This window comes from Manis pentadactyla, chromosome 6 (assembly GCF_030020395.1).
Source record: "Manis pentadactyla isolate mManPen7 chromosome 6, mManPen7.hap1, whole genome shotgun sequence".
NCBI classification, from domain to species: domain Eukaryota; kingdom Metazoa; phylum Chordata; class Mammalia; order Pholidota; family Manidae; genus Manis; species Manis pentadactyla.
This window is the reverse complement of record NC_080024.1, coordinates 593,809-613,700: the sequence shown is the minus strand read 5'-3', so window position 1 is coordinate 613,700 and position 19,892 is coordinate 593,809. Positions and strand designations below refer to the sequence as shown.

Genomic DNA, 19,892 nt, shown 5'->3' with positions numbered 1-19,892 from the left:
GGCTGGGTAGGCTCGGAGCTGGAGCCCTGATTGGCTGAGGCGCCTGAGGCGACAGATTCCGGAAAGGGGACGAGCAGCCAACATGGCGGCAGAATGCGGCGCGGGCCAGCACCAGTCGCAGGAAATGATGGAGGGTGAGCGGCTCCCGGGGCAGCGGCGAAGGGCCCAGCGGTCGGGGGCGGCGACCCGCACCGCCTTGCTCGATGAAGATGGGGCTTCCCGCCTCCGGCCGCGGCCCGGGCTCCGCCGCGCGCCCCTCTGACAGCTGCTCGCAGGCTCGGCTCGCCGGGGCGGGGCGGGGGCGGCAGCGCCATGGGAGGCGCCGGACCCGGTGGAGGGAGAGCAGCGGCGCGAGCCGGACGATGGGTGGGGACTGACGGCGCGCCGGCCGCGGCCCCCTGTGTCCGCCGGCTGGTGGTCCGCGCCCCGACCCTCTGAGCCTGACCCGCAGGGAGGTCTTGGCAGCTAACGGGGAGACAAGGCGCAGGGCGCCGTGGGGCCCGCCCGAGTGGCTCACCGGTGACCGTAGTGGGGCGGAGAAGGGTCTTCTCGAAAGCGAATAGGTTGTGGGGAAGGGGCGACAAGGAGCCCAGAGACTGAGTTCTAGAACAGCGGGTGCCTGTTTTCAAAGCTGTCATAGTTCCGAAAAGTCTAAATTAAAATATTTCGCTTTGTTGAAATAATTTCATGCATATATGTGCATAAAATTATGTATACACACAACGCATAACCCAAATTGGAAAATCAGGCACGTCGAGTGCTTATATGCATTTGGCTGGGCTGGTTTCGTGGGTGGGGTACAGAGCTCCAGAAGAGCAGCTGCTCCCCCGTGTCAATTGTTAGGGTCGGGGTGAAGGACGAGCTGGTAAGTTGGGAGCGATCTGTGCACGACCTAAGCCAGCCTCCATCTGAACCTTGAAGGACGACCACAAATCAGCCAGGCTGGGGATAGGGTAGGGGAGAGATCAAAGATCGTTTCAGGCCGAGGAAACCACGCAAAGACACAGGGGTGTGAGAGAACGTGACCTGTTTGCGGGAGAGTTTGACCCAGAACAGCAGTCGTATTGGATAAGGGAGGAGAGTGCCCTGAGGCTGGTGAGAAAAGGCGGTAGGAGGGTCTTGCTGAGCCGTCTTAGACTCAGACCCTTGGCTCTTTTCAGGCAAGGAAGTGCCTCTTCCTATCCCCCTCCTTCCCGCCTCCCCCATCTACTCCTGCTTCCTCTTCATCTGTTTCCCTGTCTTGGTAAATGGTAGGTACAAAACCTAGGTGTTTCTCTCCCACAGTCACTCAACAAACTCTGATGCCTGTACTTCCTTAATATCTCCGGTCGCCGGTCCCTCCTCCATTCCCACTGCCGATGCCTTGAGCAAGCTCGTTGTCCCCAGTACTCCAAAGTCACCTTATATGCTGATCTGCACTCCCATGCCCAGATCCCTGCTGCCCTCAGGCTAGAGTCCCAGGTTTCACCCTGGCTGCTCTTCATCAGCCAAGCCCCTCCCACCCTGGGCTCAGCTGCTGCGGACTAGTTAGTGCCCAGTACAACTTGCTCTCCCCTGGCCTTGAGCACAGAGTGCCATGTGCCTGGTAATAACTGATGTAGTGAATGTCTGTGGCCTGTCGTGCACATGCTCGCTGCTCTAGTGCCTTTTCTCATTTACTCCTGACAGCAGCTCGAGTGTGCAGGTGCTATGCTATATAGTAGCTTTTTCCTACAGATGGGGGAACTGAGGCTTGGAAAAGAAACACCTACCAAAGCTGTGTGTCTGGGCACAAGATGAAACTCAGGAAGATCCACTGGCATTGCAGAAATTTTTGGAGTCAAAGACCAGATTTGGATTTTAGACTCAGATCAGATGCTCTTGCAGTGGAGAATCGATCAGTCAGAGCTGGACAGGCAACAGGGAGACCACAGGAGGCCAGGCAGGAGCCTGGGCCACAGGGAGAGCGGCCGGGCCACGGCAGTTGCCAGGAACGGACAAAGGGCTGGATTTGGGAGTTTTGGAGGTGGATTTCCTGAGAACTTGCTTTCCCCAGCAGCCTTTTCCTGGGTACTGCTTTGGCAGGCCCAACAGGAGACACAAAAATGAAATAGGACTTCCTTCCACTCAGAGCACACCCCTCTGTGGACAGGCTGCAGGTGGGAAAGAGAACACTTTCCGTATGGTTTGTGATTCTGAGTGCTGTGTCAGAGCTTCAGGTCTGCTAGACAGACTTCCAGAAGAGGTCAAAAAATCTTAGGAAAAAGGAAAATTATTTGGCTATCTTGCCAAAGATTTGTACCAGTCTGCCACATTCAGTTATTGCCTTATTTATTAATTCAGAAAATACTTACCAGCCTTTCGAAGCTTTGAGCCAGTGTCACTCTGCTGACGTTGAGCTTCAGTGACTTTATGTGGGCGTTGTGCACTGTTCACTGTCTTTCCCTTTCCATCAGAGCTCCTCCTGCCCACAGTCTGATTTGAGTTAGTCTTGATTTCTCTCGGAACGAGGGCCTGTGAACTGGGCTGACTTTCTTGGCCAAATGAATAGTGGAGCATGGATGAAGGCGTGTGACGGTAGGGTCATGACGGTCGCCCCCACGTGGATATCCAGGCCAAAAGCCAGCTGCTCAGGAGGTGCTTCACTGCATTTACCATTAGTACGTTTAATCAAAAATGATCTGAGGCTTTTGGATCACCTGGCAATTCAGGAGTTCCTGGAGGGCAGGAATAGTATGTTACTCACCTTTGTAACCATGTGGCCTCCCCGCTCCGTCCCTCCCCACCCCCACGTTCTCCCCACCACTGCACATTTCAGATGGTGCCTGGGATGTGGAAGACACTCAAGTGCTCCTTGAACAGATTGGACAAATGTTTTTGAATGAAATCTTTTGGACTTAAAACTGAAACTAAAAGTCAGCCTGTTACGTGTCCTTCAAAGGTCACATAAAGTGGATGTGAATTCTTACTGACGGGTGTGGATTCAGTTGACAGGCGGGTTGAATCTGAAGAGTCAGGTGATGAAGAAGGGAAGAAGCAGGGCAGCAGCATCGTGGCGGACCTCAGCGAGCACAGCCTGAAGGATGGAGAAGAGCGGGGCGAAGAGGACCCAGAAGGTACCAGGCCAGGTTGACCTTACGCTCACTGGGGTGAGCAGGTGGGGCTGTGCTGCGCGGGGTCTGCCCCCCTGTGGCCGTGCTGGGTGGGTCCTGGGAGCACTGCTGTGCGAGGGGCAGGTTTATCTGACTGATCTTTGCTGCTGTAGATTTGAGGCCCTCAGTGGGTTGGAAGCTACTGGACCGGCCCTCTGGGAGCCAAGTCTCTTAGCAAGCTGGGTCACTGATGGCCCCTGAAGGCAGGCTGCAGTTTTTTCTAATTCCACTGAAGGCAAAATCCTATTACTGATAATATTGGTACTGAAGTGTCTTCTGGGACAGAATCAGTAAACTGTTTCATCAACCTTTTGTTGAGAAACAGACTTGAAATAAATACCATGGCTGGCCCCCATGCTTGTATTTCCTGTGATGGTGAACTGATTTCAGAATAGCACTTTTAATATTTTAGAGAAGTCATTTCTGAATCTTGCTTCAGATTATAAGCCTGCGAATCAATGTCCAAATTGCCTGCACATTAGGAAGACAGTTTTACAGGGCAACTATCCTGATAGCAATTTGTTAACAGCAACAAATTGAGTTGAGAGATGAGAAAAATTAGGTTCTCAGCTCAGAATGGTGGTCTTCACCCTCGTCAGCCATGACCTAAGCCCTTTTTTGTTTGCTTAGAAAATCAATTTACATTGAGAAGAATGAGGAAAACCACTTGGGGATTCGACAGAAAAGTATCTGAGATAAATGACCAGCTGGAAAAAGCACAGTTCCAAAGAGTGGGCATGTCCAAACCTCATTTTAAAAGTGTCAGTAGTAGACGCAGATGGACAGTGACTGTGAAGGGGTATGTGGGGGGGGACTTGGTGAAGGGGGGAGCCTAGTAAACATGATATTCTTCAAGTAATTGTAGATTAATGATACCAAAAAAAAAAAAAAAGTGTCAGTAGTAGTATGTAGTCTTATCCACGTAAGAGAGAACACCAGACTGATGGTGAGGGCCTCACAGGGTTTGAGAGGGCCTTGTACCTTCTGCATTTTCCAGATTTATATGCAGTGCATGGTCCTTTTAGCATATTGGTAACTGTACATTATTACTATTACAGTTGAAAGCAACAGATTCATTCTTTTTCTAATTAATTTTTAAGATAACGTGCTCTCTGTGCCAGTGAAGATGATTGGTAACTATGGCAACCTAATTTTAAGGCGGAAGGCAATTACCACAAAAGCACCAGGCATTTACTTGGGAACTTCAGCGTTGATATTCTGGAAGTGATGTGGGTGAAACGATCGCAGGGAGGTGGCGAGTGAAAGCTTCCCTCACTGTCTGACTTAGTCGCAGGAAGTCCGTGCGCCGGGACACCACCTGCCCCCACATCTCTGGGTTTTGCCCGACTCCTTTTATTCAGTCTTAGGTTGGGTGATCTCCTGTAAATCTATGGATAAACATAGCCAGAGAAGTGTTTACAGATGTTCCACTTTTCCAAGCAGTGAAAGGTGTGTTCTGGAACGTGGTCTGTGTTCGGGTGGCCTGATTTAGTGCCACAGACAAGAAAAGAAAGGCCGTGGGAGGGCTGGCTGCTGTCAGGTGAGGCAGCCTGGACACTGCTGGCAGGCAGGCTCCCCAGTGCCGACTGGGCTCACCTGCGGCTCGGCCAGCCTGGCCCCTCCTTTCTGCTGACAGCAGCAGCCACATTCCTTTCTTGGGAACTTCAGTGGCACAGATGGGAGTTTGGAGACTTGCCAGTAGCCGAATTCAGGAAACTCAGCATGCTTGAAAGATGACCGTTTCTGGAACAGGGTGCTGCCCTGCTGAGTAGCCCCTGCTGGCCGCTGCTCTGCCTTCAAGTTAGCTCAGTGAGCCAAGCAGCGCAGGCCACGGCCCTCCTCCGACACTCAGGGACTTTGAGCGGGCTTTTCTTCTTGTTGCTTTTTCAGAAGGACAGGAGTTGCCTGTGGACATGGAAACCATTAACCTGGACCGAGAGGCAGAGGTAAGGCCACCTGCTTAATCTGGCCTCAGGGCCAGACCTCTGACCACCAGGGCATCCTTTTCAATACAGTGATTGCCGTCCTGCTTCTGTTTAACCACTGAGGGCTGTGTAGCAAACAAAACACCTTAGACTCATAAATCACATGGTCAGATGATCACGTTATTGCTGGTGGGGTCCTACCATCCCCACCATTGGAAAAGCACAGTGCATCAACACCTCGGGGCCTGGGGAAGACCGCCTGCTGTGGGACAGCCTGCCGTGGACTCGCCCCCGACCCTGCAGCTAGCCACCCACAGTGACGGGAGCAGGTTCATCTCCTCCAAACTGAGGCTGATGTTTGTGCTCGCGGGGGCTAGAGGGTGAGAGAGGGGTCCTTTATACCTCTCTTTTGGAGGGTCAGCATCACACAGAACTTTGAAGTCATAGGCAAACCAAAGAGCGTCTTCCGCCCACCAGCTGACCTCTGTAGCTCCTGTCCCAGGAAGCACGTCTTTAGGCTTCTGCCTGCAGCTCAGCTGGCTTTCTGCTTTGTTTCAGGACATTGACCTAAACCACTACCGCATTGGGAAGATCGAAGGGTTTGAAGTGCTGAAGAAAGTGAAGGTGAGGGGGCTCGGTGACCCTGGGGCCTAGCCCACCCGAGGGACATAGGGGACCTGTTGCCAAGAGTCGGAGCTGCAGGAGTGCTGGCCGGCACGCATGGCGCCTGAGCTCCCTTCGTTCCACACCTGGCGGGATTCAAGTGGTCCAGGAGGCTGAGGGGTGCATCCTGCTGCAGCTCGCACACTGAACGGCATGGTCCCTAACTCACTTCAGAGCCCACAGACAGGTGGAGATAGGCCACACTCCCAAGCTTGACCAACGCCTCCCTCTCCAAGTAGGTCTGCTCCCTTGTGGGTGTCTGCCTGACCTGGCCAAGGTCAGCACCTTTCTAGGACACAGCAGGAGAGTGAAAACTGCATCCTCCCACCTGGAAGGCTTGTCCTCTGCCCTGTGACGCAGCTCACACTGTCTTGTGGCCTCCACTGCCTACGTCAACTGTCCTTTTTCCATCCCCCAGACTCTCTGCCTCCGTCAAAATTTAATTAAATGCATTGAGAATTTGGAGGAGTTACAGAGTCTTCGAGAGCTGGATCTTTATGACAACCAGATCAAGAAGATTGAGAATCTGGAGGCGCTGACGGAGTTGGAGTGAGTCGTGAGACCTGGGGAAGCAACTGGGGTACCTGTCCTGTCTCCCCAAAACCAACCCTATGCCCCAGCTCTCAACTCTGGGGGCTCCTGTGTCTGCCAGGGTCCTGCCCTGCACCTGGCGTCCTGGGTGACATCTGCCTGCCCACAGTCTCAACCTGCAAATCAGACCTTTGACTGGAGGCTGGCATAGTTTCTGCCCTCAGCACAGTCCTGTGCAGGTGGGCGTCCTGGAGGTTGCCCCCAGCTATCCCCTGGGCAGTGTACAGGCTGCCGGAAGAGGGGGCTGCCTCTGAGTTAGTGAGGTTCTGAATTCTGTGCGACCTATGCTCATTAAGCAGTAAATATCTTTCCTGTTCCCAGGATTCTAGATATTTCTTTTAATTTGCTGCGAAACATTGAAGGAATTGACAAGTTGACGCGACTGAGAAAACTCTTCTTGGTCAACAACAAGATCACCAAGATCGAGAACATGAGCAGCCTTCAGCAGCTACAGATGTTAGAGCTGGGGTCTAACCGCATCCGGGTAGGTGAGGCTGCAGAGGCAGCAATGTGCGTGGCCTGTGGGGGCCCGGGGGTGGGGGGCGCCTAATCTCATCACATGCTATAATTTTTTTTTTTGGAAACAATGTTTTTTAAGAAAAAGTGCTGTCTGGAGGTCAGCATTAATTGACTGTTCACCCAGATGCAGGGGTCTAGCCTTTCTGCACATAGATTTCACTCGCTCTCCATCCAAACCACGACCTAGACCCTTAGTAAACCATCCCATGTGCATCCTGCATGAGGTGGACCAACCAGCCCTGAGCATGTTGCTTTCGAATGTGCCAATGTTGTGTCCTCCAGGGAGCCTCTGAGATGAAAGTGCCCCGCGCAGGGCAAAGCGGCTTGCAGTGGCCCGGCCTCCGCAGCTGGGGCCCCAGGAAGCATGTGGCAGCTTGGTGCCTGGTTGGCCCGTGCCCCCGGGGTACAACCGCAGATCAGCCCATGGCAGCATTAGATGCTGCCTCAGCCGACCTGGGAGCAGCAGGCGGAGTGGGAAGCAGACGCAGTTCCTTTTCCATGGACGCAGACGGGCCCTTACGCAGCTGACTTAGAGCCTCAGGGAAGAGCTGGGGGAGCAGTCAGAGGACTGGTGTGGGGCAGGTCAGCGGGAAAGATGAGCACATATGCCAGCTCCAGCCAGGGGGTGGCTCAGAGCCCACCTGACATCCCAGGGGAGCAGGGCCGCCCAGGCGAGTGCCCCCAGCACCGCTCCCTCCTCTCATGTCTGAAGGAAGAAGGACGCCTACAGCGCAAGGTGACCAGAGCTGGCGGGATGTGAGCCACAGCGGCAGTACTGACACAGGCCTCTGGTGACAGTTGTTAGCAGAGGAGGACCACAAATAGCAAAGTGTAGCCCACTCAAAACCAGAGAGTGGCCCAGGTGTAAGCGTTTTATCAGGTGTCTCCCGTGGGAGACCCAGGAGGAAGGCAGCTTGTCACAGATGCACACAGGCGGTAGCAGTCGGGGGGGCACTCCCCCTGAATCTCCGTCCTCACAGACTGCCCCTGCCAAGCCCTGCTGTGATGGGCAGGATGAGACGGCCTGGCCGGCTGGCGTCTCTGCTAATACCTGCTGGAACCCAGGGAGCGGGGAGAAGCGCTCGGGACTGGCTGCTGTGCGCAAGGCCCTGGGGGTGACTGCTGAGCGCAGGAGCGCAGGATCCGAGCCGGGAGACACAAGCGGGGTTACAGAGACTGAGGGGGCCTGACCACCATGGAGCGTGGGCCCCTGCTCCAGGAATCCTGAGTGGACATCCAGTGTCTCTCTTCTGTGGACACCTGGGCTCTGGGGAACGTATTTTAATGGTGTTTCCATGTAGGATAGTATGATGTGTCCACTCAGAACTTTAGAAGTCAGAGGAACTTGAGAAGTCGCCCCGCTGTGGGTTTTCAGACTGTTCCCCAGAGCGCCAGAGCCCTGTGAGGACCTCAGGGCTGGGAGCCCGTGGGTGTGACCGTGGACCCTCCGAGCCTCCTGGTGTTCCCGCCGCGCTCCAGGGAGGGTTCATGGGACAGTCTCCCGAGGGGGATGTGCCTGCCCGGCAGTGCGGGGCTGACCCCCAGACAGCTGCTCCCTGCCTGCTGCAGCTGGTCGGCCTCGGGGGCTCACCGCTGCCCTGTCCCTCCCACAGGCCATTGAGAACATCGACGCCTTGACCAGCCTGGAGAGTCTGTTCTTGGGGAAAAACAAGATCACTAAACTTCAGAACCTGGATGCCCTGACCAGTCTGACAGTGCTCAGCATGCAGGTACCATCCCGCTGGACACCCGCCGGGCCAGGGCTGCTGAACGGCTGGGAGCGCGCCTCCCCCTGTGTCCGGGCCCACCACCTCTTCCCACCTCAGTGAGCCACGGAGACGTCTGGTCTCGCAGACTTCGTACAAGTCCACGTCAGGCTCAAATTTCCCTCTTTCAGGGTCACAGTCCTTTTTCTAGTCCAAGTTCTCTGTGAGTTTTAGCCAAAGGGGGCTCTTCAGTAGGTTCGGTTTGTTCTGATTCCTCCTGAAGTGTTTGGCTCAGGGGTGGAAGCGATTCCTTCCACGTCTGTGAACCCTGGAGCCGGCAGACTTGTGTCTGGGAGCTGGTAAGGGCCCACATTTGCCCAGCCTCCCGTTACCTTTTCTGTCAGAAGCAAAAGAGTGGAGTCGGACCCCCGAGGCACGCCACGCAGGGCTGCCCTGGGGCGGCAGGAGCCTCAGCCACACACGCCTCTTGTAAAGCAGATGCTCTGCGGCCTCCGCTCAGCCCCGAGCACAGTGCATACTGAAAGGGGGGGTCGCCGTCTGTCTTAATATTCCCTGGTTGTGACCCTTGAGTCACTGAGCTAACTGGAGGGGACCTTCCCCAAGTGCCCCTAAAACGTGGCTTCTCAGCCAAAAAGCCTTTTACCCACCACATGAATTTTAGCCAGTGCAGCCAGCAGACCAAGATTCGGACCTCCTTTTCTGCTCTGGCTCATCTTCGGTGCGATGCCCTATCACTGCGCTCTTGAAGAGGAGACGCCTTCTTTTCCCTTTGGTCTCGCCCCTGCACTGCTCTGACAGCTGTTGACTCTCCTGCTGCTCTGACAGCTGTTGACTCTCCCTCTTGCAGAGCAACCGGCTGACCAAGATCGAGGGTCTGCAGAGCCTGGTGAACCTGAGGGAGCTGTATCTCAGCCACAATGGCATCGAGGTCATCGAGGGCCTGGAGAACAATGTAAGATGTATGCTTGTCCATCTGGGACGTATGGGCATGGGCGGCTGGTGGGCCAGCACACCCTGGCCTCTGGCCTGGGCTTAGGTACCATCAACACCTCCAGACGTTATCACGGGGACCTTAGAGCCCCGGAAGCTCAGTAGCCCTCCCCACACTGGGGACTGTGTGTGTGTGGTGGTGTCCACGCTCCCCTGGAGTGAGCGTTCAGTGGCCGCTTTGCTGCAGCCAGGGTGCGGTCTCTAAGCTGCCGGGAGATGTGCCTCCACAGCACTGTGGGCTCAGGGGAGGACGGTAAGAACAACCGTGCCCGCTCCAGGCGCCCTGCACTGCAGAGGGCTAGTGGTGACGACAGTGGCCGCTGTCCCCACTCCTGTCCAGTGGCTGCCTCGGCCCCGCTTCTCAGCCCCGATTTTCAGCAGGCCTCGCAGCCTGACTGGGCCTGTTCATCCCGCCCCAGCTTGACCCAGCACGAAGGCTCCCGGTGGCCCTGCCCTCCTCAGTCTAGTACTCACAACAAATAAAATACTTTTTCTCATTCAATTTACTGAGGGTTTTTCTGTTTTGTTTAATTACCAGCCAATGTAACTGGATTGGCCACTTTTGTTACTGTGAACAGTTTCATTCTTAGTAAAGGCTCTTTTGGCCTTTGGGCCTAAGCCCCTGAGCCTAGTCACCATGAGAAATGTTTTGGGGGAAAGATACGTGCTGAGTTTCATCTCACCAACATCTACATAAAATTCTGGAAGAGTCAGAACTTGCTCATGGTAAGATTAGTCCCCGTCCTCCCCCAGCAACCAGCTCGTGAGCTTGAACCGGCACACGCTCAGGTGGCCTGGAGTGCCAGGCTGAGGCATGGTTCTGAGAGGCGGGGCTGGGACGGAGTCCACACAAGCAGCCATGTGGGGGGTACACACAGGACGCCCAGCTTGTCGGGCCCACGCTTGTGGGGAGCACTGGGGCCCCTCCTACTCCCTGGCCTCCCCGTGCCAAGGCCCTGCAGTCCACAGCGAGCACCCACCCAGGAGAGGGCATGTTGGCAGCATGGTCCAAAGGAGCAGCTGGTTCCAGGCCCCTGGGAAAGAAGCAAAGTTGAGGATTTACCAGTAGGAGTGCTGCCCACTGTCTGGGTTCAACCCTGGGTCATTCTTGGGTCTGAAACAAACAGCACAAAGCAGCGTGAGCTCTGAAGGCCAAAGGGTCACTGTGAGGCTTGGCACCGCGTGCCGGCCCTTCCTCTGGGCTCCTGTCCAGCTAGAGACCCAGTGCTCACCTGTGTTTTCTCTAATTTATCTGGAATGTGTTGTGGGAGCTAAGGAAGTACAGGTACCTTCTTCGCAGATGGCAGAGCCGCTGTCCTGGAGCATCACAGGCCCCTGGGTCTTCCTGCTGCCCAGCGAGTGTCCTGCCCGCCCTGCTGTGTTCCTGTGAGGTCCAATAGCGTAGTCTCTGCGTGTGCGTGTCCTCCCTTTTTCTAAGCAGTTCTTACTGGTTTGCCTTTGAATGGGCTTTGGGAACTTTGTCCAGCTTCCCCAAAAATTGTGAGATGTGTTAACACGCAACTGCGTAGCTGTGCTCAGGGCTTTGGACCAGTTCTGGCAGCCAGAATGCCCCTGCTATGGAGCCTCTGCACTGGGGCTGCACAAGGATCCCGTTGCCCTGTTTCAGAACACGTTGGCCTCATTGGCCTCCCCCACCTCTGTGCTTGCATGCGAGCACCACAGAAGGGTGGCAGAGGGCTGTGGGTGCTGTGTTAGTGGGCCTGGCCTGTTGCTGCCTGGCTGCACACAGGCCCCTCTTCTACAGGGTTCTCCTAAGTCCCTGTTTGCTCAGAAGCCCTGCAGGAGGGAGCCTCCTGCCAGGCTGCAGTCCCTCAGTAATCTGACCAGGCACGATGGGCCCTACAGAAGCTGGCGGAGGACCCCTCCCAGGCATGCCTATGCCCAGCCCGAGGGCCACGTGGCTTCTGGGAGCATGGCTAGGCCAGTGCTGTGTGGGATGGGGTGAGCCGCAGTGAGGGCCTGGCCCCCACGGAGTCAGACCAGGCCAGAGCGCTTCTGAATCGGCAGCTCTGTTGGCTGAATGCGTCTGCATTGCGGGTTTTGTTCTATTGGGACATTCTTTAACTTCCTCTTAGCACTTGGAAGGATTTGGAATAATAATCATAGGTATACAGTGGAAAATGTCAGAAGGGAGTCCTCAGTCAGAAATAGGCAGAGAGCAGGGGAAGGAACTTCCATCCAGGCTGTCAGCCAACTCCTAGATGTTCCCCTTTTGATTGTAGAAGAACTTACCGACTCTTTGTTTAAACAAGCTTGAGCAAGCAATGCGAGCTTTGACAGACTTCATGATCACTGCAGTCGTGTTCTCCGTTAAGTCATGAGACTCTGACCTTAAAAAATGACTCAGGCTCAGTGTGTATTGGAAAAGCGTCCGCTGGGCACATCTTAGAGCAAAGGGTCAAGGCACACACTCTACGGACACAGTGTTGTCTCCACGCGCCCAACGCCCAGGGCCAGGCACCCGCCCCCCTCTCTTCCATCCTGTGAATCCCAGGCCTGCTCCAGACCTGCCCTTCCCAGCACCTAGGCTCTCCTCTCTGCCCCTTCCTCCTGGGGGCCTCTTGCCGGGAGGAGGGCTGCCACCGGGAGTGGCGCCCTCTGCCCCCTCTGCTGTGCCCAGGCAGCTCCTCCCTGTCAATGAAGAAGGAAATACTATTTTAAGGATTACTTGGTATTGTGGTATTTTATGTTTCCTCAAGATAAGCACCAAACAAATGTTGCTACAATCATCACCCCTTCTTCGAAGCCCATCCCGGACGGCCCTGGGAGCCTCCTGGAGCCCCAGGCCTCCCTCTGCTTTTAGGCAGGGGTTATTCTGCTCTTCCCAGGGCTGTGTATCTCCCTGGGTCTTTGTGAACGGGGATTTGGGAGCCTGGGGCTTGGGTCTGACAGAACCAGTTTGAAAATCCCAGGGAAAATGAGAGCTCGATGGGGTGGTTGTGAGGCTTATGGGCATAAATTACAGCAGAGAGGCTGGGTGGGCTGCAGGAAGTAGGCACGTGTTGCCTCCCTGGCAGGTCATGTTTTGTCATGAGCCTGAGTTTTAGGGAGGGGGGCTCCCCCTGCCCCAAGCTCAGCACGACACTGAGTCATTGTTGAACTGAGATGACCCAGGAAAAATTCTATTTCCTTGTTTTAGAACAAACTCACCATGTTGGACATTGCATCAAATAGAATCAAAAAGATTGAAAACATCAGCCACCTAACAGAGCTGCAGGAATTCTGGGTGAGTCTGACATGCTGCGACTGGCGATGCTCATCTGCACGTCCTGCTGGTGTGGTGTGGTGTGAGTGGATGTGGGAGCTCCAGCTCCGAGATCCTTGGCAGGAGTGGGCCTGGGGTGGCGCCGCCGTGGGTGTCTGGTACTGGCTCTGTCCATGGCCTTATGCCACCAGCATCACTGGGGAGCTTGTTAAAAATGCAGGCTCTCCAGCCCCGTTGCCCCCCGGATGCAGACTAGGTCGAGGTGGGTGTTCTGACAGTGCCGTGCAGTCAGCAGCGCGAGCTTTGACAGACTTCACCCAGAATCTGCAGGAAAGTGTGAGAAGCCCTGCACTAACTATGGTTAAACTGGAGAATCGCTGTGCAACTAAAAGGTTTCCAGACACAGCCAAGGGGCCGGTGCCTTCAGTGCGAATGTGTGCCAGCACGGAGAAGGGGAAGCGGTGGGGTGTCTGCAGTCCGTCATCCTGGAACTTGCCTGTGTTTGTCTCATGGTAATAGGCATGTTTCTCGGGAGCAGTACTATAGAGCCAGTAGGAGGACAGGATGTAAGGAGCTGTGAGACCCTGTAAAGGGGTTGCACAGTGATCACCGAGGGGCGGTCCTCAGTGCCAGGACCCACTCAGGTGTTCTCCTGAGGCTTTCTGCTGCCCGTCGCCCAGCTCCTGGCCCCACCACGCGTTTCACCCGAGACGCTGCAGCGTGAGTGCTGTCCTCCGTGTGGTCGGTCTGGTCCAGGATTCCTGCTGGGTCCGAGGCGTGACTCTTCCTTGTCTAGCCACGCTGCTCACCCCACTTACACCCTGTACGTTCTCCTCTCCTCATCTTCAAAGAGCGTCCACTTTCCCTAGAAAACAGGAAGCATGCTGTGGACATGCCTCTTCTCCTTGTTAGTAGCACTGGGTCTTTGGGTGGTGTCAGAGCAGGTCTGGGAAGACGGAAACCAGGGCGAGACAGTGGGAAAGGTGTTCCCGGGCTGGGGAGCAAGTGAGCCGCCGCGAGGAAGGTGCGGCCGGGGTGGGCTGGTGGGGTTGGGACGAAGGGGTTTGGCTCTGAAGAGGCCAGCGGAGCCCACAGAGAAACCAAACGACAGGGCCAGTCATCCAGAGGCGGGGACCTGGGCAGCGGGAAGAGGTGCCTGGCAGAATCAGGGAGTGAGTTTGGGAAGCCTGCTGATCCGAAGCAGTGTTTCTGACATGTGTGATCCCTCCCTCTGCCTGCCCTGCCAGGGACCAGCATGGGCCATGGGGTGCTGAGGCCACAGGTAGGGGCCAGCGAGGCTAGGAAGACAGGCAGGCAGGCTGGCAGTTGCTGGAGGCTGGGTAGCACCTGGCCCTGGAACACCCAGGGGAGTCCTGTTTCTTAGACCACCAGACAGAGACAGTAAAGTTAGGATTTGTACAGTGCTCCCCGTTCAGAATGCCCTCCCTTGCCATCTGATGGTCGCGACAACCCTTGAAGCCTGCGGGATGCCCCCATTTTACAGCTGAGGAATTGATTCCCAGAGGGGAAGTTGCAAACTAGGAACCGTCAGACTGTGCTGTGCCCACGTCACAGGTGAGATGTACTGAGCTATAGCTGGTCTCTAGGGGAGAAACAGGAAACTAGGCATTATGGTGTTAAATTACTGGGTGTCTAGATTTTTGTTGTTTTTCTTTAAAGTGTATTGGACCTGTTATCTGGCAGACAGTGAAGACACTGCTTGGTCTTTGAGGCCTGCTTAGCTCTTCCAGTGGGGCTGAGGCCTGCCCCCTAAGGTAGTGCCCGAGGCAGGGTGCCCTGTTCCTAGGCTGTGGCCTCCTGGGTCTCTGGGGAGTGTCCTGGGTGTTGAATGCCATCTCTCCGCTCTGCTTGTTGAAAGCACAGACGCATCCCTCCCTGGCCTGCGCTCTGCCCATTGATCGGCTCAGGGCTTCCTGGGGCTTTTTCATCGGCCAATCTATGGTTTACTCTACTTCTCACAGCTTAGTTTGAGTCCAAGTTCAAGGGTGAATTTCTGGAGCCTTTTTGCTTCGTGGCCCACTCCTCTCCAGAAGGCCCATCTGCCTCTGCACCCCCAGACTGTGGACACCACCTCAACTCAGTGTGGTGGTGGGTACTGCCCAGGCTCCCTCCCTGTGGTCCAGGGAGGTGCCCCCGGCAGGGTCCCTTCCCTCAGGAGCCTCCGTCCTGGACCACCTTTGTCCAGCTTGTGAGAACACTTGGTTCTTCTCTGTTTGTCCTGTTTTCCAGTTGTTTATTGCAAAGAAACCACTAATGAGAAACACTAGAAGCATTGACAACCTAGTGGCCACAGTGGGGGTGCAAGGAGGCAGGCGTGGGACCGACTTCTCTGAGCACACACGTTCACAGTTAGGGCTTTGGAAATGCTTTGCACATAAGGAAAAAGGTTTTAACCTACAGTTGAAAATGAGCTGAAACAAATGACGCCAAAACAATTCAGATTAGTACAACAGCAACATAAGGAAAGAGTTGTTTTAAGGGACTCTGAAAACAGTGCTCTGACTGTGTGGCCTTTGTGAGATGTTCTAATGATAAAAATAACTCCAAAGGAGCCTTGGACTTCACTCAGCAGTTCTATTGGGAGTGATATTGGTATTATGATTTTGAAACTACTTTAAATGTGTTACAGGGTAAACAGCTCCATAATGGGAGTAGGACGCCGCCTGGCATTTCCCGTTCAAGAGAGACGCCAGGTCAAAGGGGTTAAGAAAGTGGCGAGTGTTACTTTTGGGTTTGGCCAGTTTTCGGCATGAAGGCGTAGCGGTGCCAGTCATACCGTTGCACCATGAACAGCTACAATATGGCCAAGTGTGCATAGTGGCTGTTTACAGGCTGTGCCTTGAGAGAAGGGAACGTGGGCCCAGCCAGAGAGCGGCTGCCTCTCTGGGCACAGGAAGCAGAAGTGGAGCTCTGCTGCTGGTGGCTGGGTTCTCAGGGCAGGTTCCCAGCAGGGAGGCTGCCTCAAAGAGACGGAGCCCGGAAGTCAGCCTTCAGACTCCTTAGCCAAAGAATGACCTGCAGGTGCACGGGGCAAAACTCAGCCAGTCCGGGCAGAGGTCAGCTGCAGCGGCCACCCAGTGCTCAGAGACACTGGCGTCAGCCCCAGGGTGGGGGCTGTCCAACACCAGGTGCCCCCTGTCAGGCAGAGGAGGCTCCAAAGCCTGTGGCCGAGCCTGCACAGCACCTTCTAAAGGATGGAGACAGAAGCCTGACTCAGCAGTGTAGGGGCCCCAGTCTAGGTGGGCAGAGAGGCAGTGAGCGTGGCTCCTCACGGGGAGGAAAAGTGCCAGTAGAAGTGGTGGGGGGCCATTGCTAATGTGCCTCCACCCAAGGCCCTGGACTCACACCCACATGTCACCCCTCCTGTGAGTGCACGTTGGCCTTACTGATTCACTTCTAAACCAGAGAATACAGCAGAATGACAGGATTTCCCCTCCGTGGTTGGGTCAGGAAAAGACTGGCTTCTCTTGCTCTTTCTTGAATCTCAGGTTCGTGTGAAGTCACAGATACCACCTTTGATTCAGTCAGCAAGCAAGACACACATCCCCTTTGCTGAACTGTGCTGTAGGTTTTCAGGAAAAAGTGATTTTGGTGTTCTACCAGCTGTGTATGGAATGCATCTTGTACTACACCTGTTTTGTATAAAACAGAGTTTGGAGGAAAGTAAGCGCAGGTTTTCTATATAGAAGTCAGCCAAAAACCATTGCAATGGAGAATACCTACGTCCTACAAGGTTGGGTCTTGAAAAGCATGAGGTCGTCTGCTGGGAAGCATCAACCAGGGAGGCGTCTGTCGCCGAGTCCCAGTGGCCGAGGCAGGGATCATCCCTGCACACTGAAGTCACTGCAGAGCTGCTTGTTTACCCATGTGCCAGTGTCTCTGCACAGAGAATGTGCTAACTGCGAAGGGGGATGTGCTCCCCAGAGTCATCAAGGGTCACCACCTACCACATGATCAAACTTGACATCCTGGTGGTCGGGCAGCCTGGGGCCACAGGCCCCGCACTGGGATTCATCTGTAAAGCTTACCGGCCAGAGCGAGTGTGACCCAAACAAGCATTTAGACTCACTTCAGGTCTACAGGATGCAGGAGGGCTAGAAGAACAAGCTAGGTGGCACCACGGGACACCTGTGCAGAAATCCAGAGTGGGAGGTGCTCTGCAAGACAGTTAGCTGGGCTTCTTTTAAAAGTTGGCTTCATTTAGCAGGAAAACATGGGAGGAGGTGGGAAGTACTCAGGGTTAGAAGAGACAGGAAGCCGCACCCTGTGGAGAGGCGCTCTTAAAGCAACCGAGCACCCCCCACGCCCCAGCCCCGCTCCCTCACAGCCAGTAAAGGCCCTGTTTTATCTCTACCCCAGCCTGGGGCTCGGGAGATTCTGGAATGGCTATGGAAACAACTGAGGTAAATGGTTTCCGGTTCCATTTTTGGAAAAATACAAAAATGAGAATCTCTAAAAGTTCTCTGTATCAAAGACATCATTTACAATGCACCATTGATGATGAGTGAGATTCCCAGTTCTACGATGTACTAAAACTGGAGAAAACTCTCCTGTGGCTGGTTGTCCTAAGAAATAAGAAACATTGTAAATTTTACAAGACCAGGAGGCTATAAAATAGCACGCCACGTGGACTAAAGGAAGTGCCGTGATCTGCAAGGCGGGGAGCACGCTGAGGCCAGAGACAGATAACCGCCACGCAGCGGTCCCAGACAGCATGGGCCGGGGCTGCACAGGGCCACATACACGCAGGTATTTTCCAATAAATACTTTGGAAAATTTGGGGAGGATTCATGACAATTTGAAAAACCATTTTCTTTTCTCTAGCTTTATTGTATAAATACAGTGTATATACATGTTAACATGTAAAATATGTGTTACTTGACGGTTAATGTTTCAGTAGGGCTTCTGATCAACAGGAGGCTGCTAGTGAAGTTTTTTGGGAGTTGGAAGTTAGACACAGTTTTGCATGGCGGTCAGCCCTCCAACCCCTGTGTTGTTCAGGGGTCCACTGTATTGAAAAAGAGAAGGTGGGCACTGCACCACATCCTCTGCCAGCGCTGGGAGCCTGAATCAGCTGCTGATGATGTTAGAGACAGGTTTTTAAATAGACTGTGCCACAAAATAATCTTATTTCTTCTAAGGAGAGTCATATGAGTACCTGGCTGATGAATGTGTTTCTGTGTGTGTCATGCTGAAGTGTTTAAGGTACGCGCATCATCATAGTGATCCTGCATTTTAGGCAGGCTCACATTGACCCACCGACTGCAGTCACCCCTGTCCCATGGCGGGCACACTGCTTCCCTGCAGGCCCCGTTTTGCATGCTTTGCATTGGCCATGTGAGAGCTCCAGTTGTTCGAGTGGGGTGTGCTGGATTTACACCTAATAGGTGCTATTTACGCTTGATAGGTCCTGAAAGAGCTGTCCTCCGCTGTGGTTGTCCGGTGGAGGTCCCCGCAGGCTGACAGCCGACGGCTGCTCTTAGTCTCAGGGCCTGTGACTCAGCTCTCAGGAGGAGGCTTCTGTTCCTCTACAAGGGCCGAGCTCTGGGTGGTGGGAATCTAGATTTCCCAAAGCAGGTGATGTCACAGGTCCTCAAGAAGCTCTGTGAAAACAGGGCTCCCCAAACCCGCTTCAGCTCTTTACCCAGAGAGGGGGCCAGGGCCGCGGTCAGAGCCGCGTCATCTCTCCTCTGCCGATCCTGATTCGGGTTTGCCCCTGTCGAGGCGACACGGCCCAGCTCGGGGCATATACGGGTGCCCTTCCACCTGCGGCCCTGCTGAAAGGCGACCAGGTGCACCAAGAGGGGACGGAAGGTTCCGCGGGGTGCCGGGGGAGGTTTAAGACCAGGCCATCCGACTCCTGGGTGGGGAGGACCGGGGCGCCCCTGTGCCTCGTGCCCGGGCGGGGCAGGGGCTCCGGGCGGGCCTGTGCCAGGGCCCTCCAGTGTGTGTGCTCACGTGTGCGCGTGTCCTCCCAGATGAACGACAACCTCCTCGAGAGCTGGAGCGACCTCGACGAGCTAAAGGGAGCCAAGAGCCTGGAGACGGTGTACCTGGAGCGGAACCCCCTGCAGAGGGACCCCCAGTATAGGCGGAAGGTCATGCTGGCTCTCCCCACCGTGCGGCAGATCGACGCCACCTTCGTCAGGTTCTGAGCCTCCTTGCTCCCACCTCGGCCCTCTCTTCAAAGAGCTTCCCAGCCACTGTTTTCTAACCTGCCTGTTGCTCCTGAAACCACCACCGACAGTCACAGACCCAATGGCAATAAAAGGCCTGAGCGATCACTGCCGTGTGCGGGGCCCGCTCACCACTCTGGGACGCCATCGTGATACATTGTGCCACACAGTGTCCCTAGCTAATGGGCCACGGTCCGGGTACCCCATGTCCCGTCACTGGCCCCTCGTTCCATGTGTCCTCTGATGGGAAGAGGCCCCAGCCCTGCCTGGCAAGGGCGGGCCGGTGCTCCTGGGGCAGGGGTACTAGGCCATTCCGGGGGCCCTCGAGGCCTGTCGGCCAGAGCTGCTCAGCCAGGTTTCTTCCCAATTATATGTATTAAAAAACAGAAAGCTGTGAGCAGGGGATGGTGGCCCTGTGCTGTGGCCCCCAAGCCCTCCCCGGGCACGCCCCCCCAGCCCCCCCAGCTCTGAGGCCGGTACTGCCCGCGTGGTTGAGAGGAGACCACTGGCTTCCCGAGCGCAGGGCTGCTCTCACAGCATGAGCCCCCCTCCGGACCCTCACGCTGTTGCCTCCCATGTTACCCCATCATCAGGCTCTGTTCAGATTTACATCAACAGCCCCCTGGGGTCTGAATGCGATGCCACAAGGACCCTGTCATCCTTGGGTCTCAGTCCCCCTTCTGCAGAATCAGACTGAATCATGGGGTCACCAAGGGTCCCTCCTACTGCAGGATTCCGGAGCCGCCCTGCCCAGTATGGGAGCCGCTCACTGCCACACGTGGCTGCTTCAGTTCACATGTAAGTCTGTTAAAATGACAGGCATTCAGGCCTTGGTTGTGTTTGCGACATTCCGAGTGCCCAGTGGCCACATGTTGCCAGGGGCCACCCGTTTCCATCGTCATAGAAGACTCTGCTGGACAGAC

General features: G+C 55.1%; 1 protein-coding gene across 1 annotated transcript; it reads left to right on the top strand.

Moving 5' to 3' along the window:
• The first annotated feature begins 8 nt into the window (after nt 1–8).
• On the top strand, nt 9–19,077 carry PPP1R7 (protein phosphatase 1 regulatory subunit 7). The gene is made up of 10 exons (XM_036901295.2): nt 9–134; nt 2,967–3,095; nt 5,022–5,077; nt 5,615–5,680; nt 6,138–6,268; nt 6,632–6,794; nt 8,443–8,559; nt 9,404–9,508; nt 12,707–12,793; nt 18,772–19,077. Exons 1-10 carry the CDS (start codon nt 83–85, stop codon nt 18,946–18,948), a joined length of 1,083 nt encoding a protein of 360 aa, XP_036757190.1. The 5' UTR covers nt 9–82; the 3' UTR covers nt 18,949–19,077.
• Nucleotides 19,078–19,892: the final 815 nt, after the last annotated feature.

Excerpts from the sequence above, each read along its gene's own strand:
- PPP1R7 (XM_036901295.2), top strand. The coding sequence starts at position 83 with ATGGCGGCAGAATGCGGCGCGGGCCAGCACCAGTCGCAGGAAATGATG. Across the intron at positions 5,078-5,614 it reads ACCTGGACCGAGAGGCAGAG|GACATTGACCTAAACCACTA; the intron begins GTAAGGCCACCT and ends GCTTTGTTTCAG. Across the intron at positions 6,269-6,631 it reads GAGGCGCTGACGGAGTTGGA|GATTCTAGATATTTCTTTTA; the intron begins GTGAGTCGTGAG and ends TCCTGTTCCCAG.